Source organism: Quercus robur, chromosome 12 (genome assembly GCF_932294415.1).
Source record: "Quercus robur chromosome 12, dhQueRobu3.1, whole genome shotgun sequence".
NCBI classification, from domain to species: Eukaryota; Viridiplantae; Streptophyta; class Magnoliopsida; order Fagales; family Fagaceae; genus Quercus; species Quercus robur.
The window spans coordinates 26,452,213-26,460,164 of NC_065545.1; the positions used below are offsets into that span (position 1 = coordinate 26,452,213).

The 7,952-nt window shown below is 33.9% G+C and overlaps 1 protein-coding gene across 1 annotated transcript; it reads left to right on the top strand.

Annotated features, from left to right (window-relative positions):
• Nucleotides 1-1,631: 1,631 nt before the first annotated feature.
• Nucleotides 1,632-7,679, top strand: LOC126708623 (uncharacterized). Its single transcript, XM_050408436.1, has 6 exons — nucleotides 1,632-1,803; nucleotides 2,313-2,644; nucleotides 4,506-4,953; nucleotides 5,356-5,654; nucleotides 6,696-7,064; nucleotides 7,407-7,679. Exons 2-5 carry the CDS (start codon nucleotides 2,342-2,344, stop codon nucleotides 7,038-7,040), a joined length of 1,395 nt encoding a protein of 464 aa, XP_050264393.1. The 5' UTR covers nucleotides 1,632-1,803; nucleotides 2,313-2,341; the 3' UTR covers nucleotides 7,041-7,064; nucleotides 7,407-7,679.
• The last annotated feature ends 273 nt before the right edge of the window (nucleotides 7,680-7,952 follow it).

Genomic DNA, 7,952 nt, shown 5'->3' on the forward strand with positions numbered 1-7,952 from the left:
TTTAATATAAAAAACTGAAGAAGAAAAAAAAAATTACACTTAACGGTAGAGCATTAATCGAAGTTAGTGGAAGTCCTGAATTGAAACACTTTTGAAACTTAAAGGACTGAATTGACCGAAACTAAAATTAGAGGACTGAAATGATAAAAGGTGAAACTTAAAGGGTCAATTTTACATTTTAGCTTGATATAAATAAGCACATGATGCATAACATTAAATTATCACATAAAAATATTTAATTTTTAAAGAAATAATAACTAATAATAAGAAATAATATTTTATATATAAAAAAAAGAAATAATAACTAATCTATATATATATATATATATAACCGAAACTTTTGAAACTTCCACAATTTTCCACGTCATCACTATTTTCTTTTTCTTTTTCTTTTTATTTTAGATTCTTTTTATTTTTGGTTTTATATCTTATCAAGTATTACAATAGTTTAGTTTAAATAAAACTCTATTAGATATATGTTTCAAAAGCTTGAAAATTCTATTTCAATCTATATATATATATATATATATATAAAACCGAAACTTTTGAAACTTCCACAATTTTCCACGTCATCATTATTTTCTTTTTATTTTAGATTCTTTTTATTTTTGGTTTTATATCTTATCAAATATTACAATAGTTTAGTTTAAATAAAACTCTATTAGATATATATTTCAAAAGCTTGAAAATTCTATTTCAACTAAAATTCTATAACAAAAATTTTCACAAATATAAACTTCTTTAAATAAAACTCTATTAGATATATGTTTCAAAAACTTGAAAATTTTATTTCAACTAAAATTCTATAACAAAAATTTTCACAAATATAAACTTTTGCCAAGGTTGAAACCCTTCATACTCACTCAAATTTTCACAAAGAAAACACACATATCAAATTGAAGCCATAGTAGGAAGCAAGTTGATCTTCAACGAGAACAAATCCTGAAGTACAAAGGCCACCTAATCGATTTTAGTTTTGAACTCGATTGTCTTATTAACAACAAAGTCTATGAATTGCAGTGATGGACAGCCGTCCACAAATAACATCCACATAAGGGCTTGATGTTCTTCTTAATTATCTCATATAATTTTAGGAATTATTTTATTTAATATTTTTTGGAATTAATATATTTAGATGGTTGGCATAGCAGACAACGTAAAAACAATTTTCTGTCATTTATGTTGTCTTCTGCATAACCCTAAATCAATGTTAACAGGTTGTGTTTTACAACCATCTGATCTTGGTAACCAAACCCTGCACCTATGATTGTTTATGATTATTTTTGTTCATTGTTTGTAGTTTAAACCCATTAAAACTTATTGCTTGATGGTATTTCATGGTTTTTTTCCCCTTTACTTTTTCTTTCAAGGTTGCTAGGAACACAACCTAACATGTGATTTTTTTTCATTGTTTAAAGTTTAGACCCATTAAAATTTAAAACTTATTACTTTATAGTTTCAAACAATGACTTATTTATTAAATTGTAACACAAATTGAAGTTATACAAGAGAAATTCATGCAATAATGTAGTTTTTTAATTAATATAAAATTTTATAAAATCATTTTAGTTTATCATATAAATAGGTAGGTTCCGTGCATAGCACGGGTCAGCGACTAGTAAGTTAATAAAAACAAGAAATCGTTCTAAAAAAAATAAAAAAGTTCCAGAGAGCAGAGGCAGAGCAAGTGGTGAAGTTTAAAAAAGAAAAACCAGCCCTAACTTCTTCAATCTCGTCGTTGCGCGAAGCGAAACCCATCACTATCTGCTTGCCGCTCAACCCTCTCTCTCTTCCTCACTTCAGGTACCACTTTCTTTTTCTTCTTCTTCATTTCTTTCGCTTTTTGTGTATTTCATTTTCATACCATAAGATGCGTAGTTTCATGCGGTTTTTCCATCTTACACTACTCTCATTTCACTTTAACCCCGCCAATTTTGACCTAATTCCGATTTTAATTCGCCTTAATTTGTCTAATTAACATTGCATTTCGTTGCCACTCACTCTTAGACTCTGTTTGTTTCCTAGGAAAATCTTTACGAACAATTATGATAATAATAATAAAAAAAAAAGAGTCAAATTTCACTATTGATAGTGATTAACGATATAATTATCTAGAAACGTACTGGAAAAGGCAATAACTCATAATTGATAAAGTCTCCAATGCAAAATTATTTTCTATCTAAACAAACAAACCCTAATTTTTATAGGTTTATTTTTATTTTCTTGTGTTCATAAGGCATGCTTGAATATATTTTATTTTTTGTTGCGAGTGTTCGAGTTTAATAAGGTAGGATTTATGGTTGGGAATATAGGAGTGGAAATTAGTTAACTTTGTCATAAGATGGCGACAAGACCAGACCCGGATATTGATGATGACTTCAGTGAGCTTTACAAGGAGTACACTGGGCCTCTGGGATCGGCTACCAACAATGTGCAGGATAAGGGGAAGACGAACAAAAGGTCTCAGGCGGGTTCTGACGAGGAAGAGGAACAACGGGATCCGAATGCTGTTCCAACTGATTTCACAAGCCGAGAAGCTAAGGTATGGGAGGCTAAGTCAAAAGCTACCGAGAGGATTTGGAAGAAACGGAAAGAAGAAGAAATGATTTGCAAAATTTGTGGAGAGTCTGGTCACTTTACTCAGGTACTACTGGCTTCTCTAGAAATGCTTTATTAGTTTATTGTACTTGTTGAATGTTGCAAAACTGTCGTAGAAAAGTATCAGCTTTAATATATGTACAATTTTTTTTAAAAAAACCTTTTTTCCATGATTACATTTTTATCTTGAGAGTTATTTACTTATTCGGTTAACAAATTTTATTGGAAAGAAAAGGAAAAAGGAAGTCCGTGTTTTTTTTAATACCATATGAGTAGCACTGCTTAAGTTGATGTTGATGTTCCGGCCTGCTTAGATCAGGACAGGTATACGTTGGCATATCACATGCCAAGATGGATCTGACTTGAGAATGTGAATGGGTATCCGGTGTAGTAGTTACGTCATCTATTTCCAGTGAGCATTCCGGTTTATTCCAATTGATATTGCTTGGAGCTTTCCTGGTTCATGCCTATCAGACTAGTTCAGTTTGAGATTTGCTTTCATTCAGTTTACCACTGTTACTCCAAGTTTAAGCTTTATTGCTTTAACATGAATGTTGATGTGCACATTTGCCCTTGATCACAAACAGATATGAGGAGGTAGATGGGGTGTAGAGATTTTTCACATCAGAGTCAATGGGCTGAATTGTGACAGTACGAAGTCATTATTTAGGGGCACTGTGATTTGTATGGTTTGTATTGGGTTGAATTTCTAATTCTCTGTTTAAATAGTCATTGTTGCTTGATGAGCTGAATTGTGTAGTTAGTGCTAATGGTTGTCAATGTTAACTATTAAAATGGTTGGGTAAAAAAATTATTGCTCATTTAGATTGTGATGCAGCCAGCAAGGAGTTCTAGGAAAAACTAGATTAAATGCCAAAAGATTCTAGGTTTGTGGTCTAGTTTCGATGTGGGGCCTTCTTGCCACTTTTCATTGGCTATTTTAGTTATTAATGAGTCTAAGTATTAATTTTCATTATGTTAGAAAGTTGCTGGATCAGTTTTAATTAAGTTTTACTAGAATAAGGTAACCTAGTAATTTCCAGAGTTTCTGGAATGGGTTGTAATAGGTTGTACCAAAGGCTCATGAATCTTATTTCATGTTTTCGAGTCCTTTATCTAGTTGGTTTAGAAGTTCTTAATTACTTTCTTTGTTATTAAGAGGAAAAGGTTAGGAGTCTTTCTTTTCTAGAAAAAAAAAAAAATTGGCAATAGCCTAAGACTTCTAAGTAGTAAAAAAAATTCAGATAGAGGAATTGAATTTAGTTAAATTTCCAGCAGATTATTTTAAGCTTTGAGGGTGTGATTGCTCTCTCTTTTGTAATTGTGATTGCCTACAGAACCTAGGTTAGTTGCTTAGAGTTTATCTTTCTTTGTTTCTCATTCAATTCACTATTCTAACGCCAAACAACCATCACATTCCCCTCAAGATTTTTATTTTTATTTTTTAAGTAAGTAATGAGTTTTATTAAAGATAATAAAGACTTTATCTTTATGCATTCCCTCAAGATTCATTCAAACCCTAATCTTACCTAGATCCTTAAATCTCAAATCCCATTCAAAAGTTCTTCAAGAGCTTATCAATAAGCCTAATTTTGTGTTGGATTTGTAAAGATCATATGTTAAATTGGTATCAGAGTGTACTTTGTCAAATTGACATTAGAGCCATTTTGTCTTCTCTAATCTATATTAGTATTATATATCATGCAGCTGTCATGAAAATAAATACAACGCATTTCTTTTAGTAGAATTGACATTGTAGTCAAGTGAACAGGTAAAACTAATTGAATATTGTTGAGTCTTTTGTATATGTTGAACTTTAATGAGTACATTACTTATGTTTGAAGAGGAGATTTTTTATTTTATTTTTATTTCCTGGTTAAACGCCATGCTGTTTGGCTCATTTATAGGGGTGTCCCTCTACTCTTGGAGCAAATCGCAAGTCTCAAGATTTCTTTGAAAGGGTACCTGCTAGAGAAAAGCATGTAAAGGCACTTTTTTCAGAAAAAGTTATTCAAAAAATTGAAAAGGATATTGGCTGCAAAATCAAGATGGAGGAGAAATTTATTATTGTCAGTGGCAAGGATAGGTTAATTTTGACAAAAGGTGTGGATGCTGTGCACAAAGTGATTAACGATGAAGGTGATCAAAGGGGATCTTCTAGTTCCCACATGGCAAGATCTAGGTCACCTGAGCGAAGCCCTGTTGATGCACGAATGCGACGCTCTGAATCCCAAAGGTCTTATTCTGGTCCCCAGAATGCATCACAGTTCCAACAGAGGTTTGGCAGGCAGGAGAAGGCTGTGGAAGACCGTATTCGTGATGATCTGCAGAAATTCTCAAGGGGTTCTCCACAAGGTAGGGACAGCATAGGATATCTTTACGGCGTCCATAGAAAGCTGGTAATTTCATGTTTATGATTTGTAACCTTTTTAAGGTTCCTATATAGTTTCCTATGTGTTGTTGGATATCCTTTTCATTGTTTCTGTGTCCTTAATTACTTGTTGCTTATCATTTGTTTGCAGCAAGAGGTAAGTTCTTATGTTCAAGCATTTTGTGTACGATTCTGAAGTAACTTTCGTGAGTGGGTCTGAATTGGTCGGATTGTCTCCAATACGAAATTATTTACTGAAAGCATATCTGGATCTTTTGCCACGGATGATTTCACTGTGTGAATATAAAGATAGTATGTTGAATTAAAGCTACCATCTATGTTAGCATCTTGAATCAAGTGCTTAACAGACTCTTCATTTCATGAAGCTTATGGTAATAATGGAGCTAGAGGTCGTTCAAGCAATTCAAAATCTCCAGCACATCCTCCTTACACAGGCAAGTCATATAATTCATATGATGGTAATAATCAGAGCATGGGTGCTTATAGAACTGATGGATGGGATAATGAGAGAAGAGGATCTGATATGCAATCTGGACGTCAGTTTGATTACCCTGCTGTCCCCCAGACATTAGAAGAATTAGAGATGGAGTATAAGAGGGATGCAATGGAACTTGGAAGAATTCGTGACAAGGAAGAAGATGAAGAAAATTACAGGCATCGTGAGGTAAGAACCATCTTGTAGTGTTGGTGTACATCTGCAGAGTGTTAACTGGTGGACGTTTTGGAGAATATGGAAGTTTTTATTTTTCTTCGCAATTAGTTTTTCTAATGAACGCTTTATTGCTGGCAAGTCCAATTGCATCTTTTACTTAATAATATTTTTATAACCAGCGAGGGATACCCCAGCGGTTCCAGCACCTCAGCACCTCTTGTTGTGCCTGGGCACTGAGGTTTGAACCCTACTGGCCCCCCTCACCCCATTTACCTAGAAAAAAAAAAAATTTTATAACCAATTTTTAATCTGTTAAATTCATTGAAGTTCATGAAGTCTGGATTTATAAATAACTAGGAAACAGCTTGAATTTATTTTTGTTCTTGTTTTATCTCATGGGTGAATCAAGTTTTTGGATTGCAAATGCCGTGTGTGTCTAGCATGGGCTTTGCTTCTTTGTTTAATCTTCTCTCCTCTTTTATACTTTCTGAGTTTTTGATTGTGCCATGGATCTTTTTGTATTGGCTAATCTTTAAATTAGCTCTCTCTCTCTCTCTCTCTCTCTCTCTGTGATAAGTAATAAAGAATTTATGAATTAAAAAAAAAGAAAAAGAAAGAGCTTCTGAATGGTTTCTCTCTCCCCCCTCCAAAAAAATTATAGATGATTTAATTTGCATGTTTATGTTTTCTTGTTCAATTTCTTTTTCCTTGAGGGAGCATAATTAACTCTGCTGCCCATAGAATTCTTAGTGCTTGCTAGTGTGGCAAATGTTGTGGGGAAGGGTTTTGCAGCATGGTTAATACTGAAGTTCAATGATCAGAGTTGAGAATCTATATATTACCAAAAAAAGCTAAAAATTTTCATGAAACTGAAAGAGAGAGAAACAGGAGATGTAAAACATAAAAATGCTATTTAAATCTTGTTTCTTATATTACCGTCATCTGCTATGCCCACTGCTGTACTGAGGAACACTATAATTGTTTTGAACACACCCAGCATAGTATGTGGATTTCGAACTTGTGATTTCTAACTATTGGTTCTACGGGTAAAAGGCTATTAGGGAGATGAGAGAGAACTACATGAAGCAACTGGCTAGTCTGAGGGGAACACATGCAAAACAGTGGGAGGAGTTTCTCCAACTTGATGCCCAAAGACGTCAACAGCAGCCACGCCAACCAATGCCCACTTCTGGTTTTGGAGGATATAAACAGCATGGTTATTCTGACTATGATGGTACCTCGGCCAACCCTCATTATGCTGGGGCCAATTTAGCCATGGATTCAAGAAGCCGATACCCAAACCCAATGGAAAATTATTCTTCAAGGCCTAATGAAAATTTCAGTGACTTTCAGCGTCAGAGGCGTGAAGATTATGGGAAAGCCTACAATCGATACTAAATCATTATACTGGACTAAAGGGTGGTGAGTTGTCTTGCTCTCCAGTCAAGCTAAAAAGATTTAATTTCTGGTTTATTTTGTTTTTCCTACCTAATAGAACATACATAATCTTCTCGTGCAATTCATGGTAAGGTCCACACATCTTCAGACTGGTTTTGTGGCTGCAGATGTAAAAACATTAAAATGCTTTTGGAAATTTTAGAAACTGTGCAAATATTAGTGCACAACACACAGAAAGGTGTGGTTTTTTTAAATGTAGTAGGTTTTTGGTTGGGTAGTGGCAGATGTTGGAGTTGTTTAGCGGGTATTGCAGATTTTTCATTGCTATTCAAGCATTAGCTTAAATTTCATTCCAAAAATTTTCAGGGTCCAGATCTTGGTCGGGTAGGCGTAATGCAGAGGAGGCCAATATCTAGGTAAGTATGGTTGTAACGGTTTTAAACTTGAGAAGTGATGAATCGTACACACTTGTGTTGGTAATGCCTATTTCTTTTCAATTTGGTGATTCAGTTCTTTTCAGAACTTTGTTGTAAAGAAGTGGGATATGGTTTTGGTTTATTGGTTAAGGCTGGTTATTTAGAATCTAATGACTCCTGATTGGTTGAAATTTTGCCTTCAGTAATGAATAGTACTTTGCCAGACTGAAGTTCATTTTATATTATTGTTTGCTTTAAATTTTCTACCTTGGGTTGCACAACATTCTAAGTGCAGTCTTCATAGTATGTGAGGCTCCATGGGTAGTTTGTTTCTATATTTATTTCAAATTACTTGGTTTCATCTCATGTGGGTGTCTAGTATACACCTACAGGGATCTCATCGGTAAACATGTTATTGTTTCCATTGGGGTATGGATGTTCTAGACATTGTCAGAAGTAGTTTTAACCGAAGTTAGTGGTGTCTGATGGTTCTGAA

Excerpts from the sequence above, each read along its gene's own strand:
- LOC126708623 (XM_050408436.1), top strand. The coding sequence starts at position 2,342 with ATGGCGACAAGACCAGACCCGGATATTGATGATGACTTCAGTGAGCTT. Across the intron at positions 4,954-5,355 it reads CTCAAGGGGTTCTCCACAAG|CTTATGGTAATAATGGAGCT; the intron begins GTAGGGACAGCA and ends CATTTCATGAAG. Across the intron at positions 5,655-6,695 it reads AAAATTACAGGCATCGTGAG|GCTATTAGGGAGATGAGAGA; the intron begins GTAAGAACCATC and ends TACGGGTAAAAG.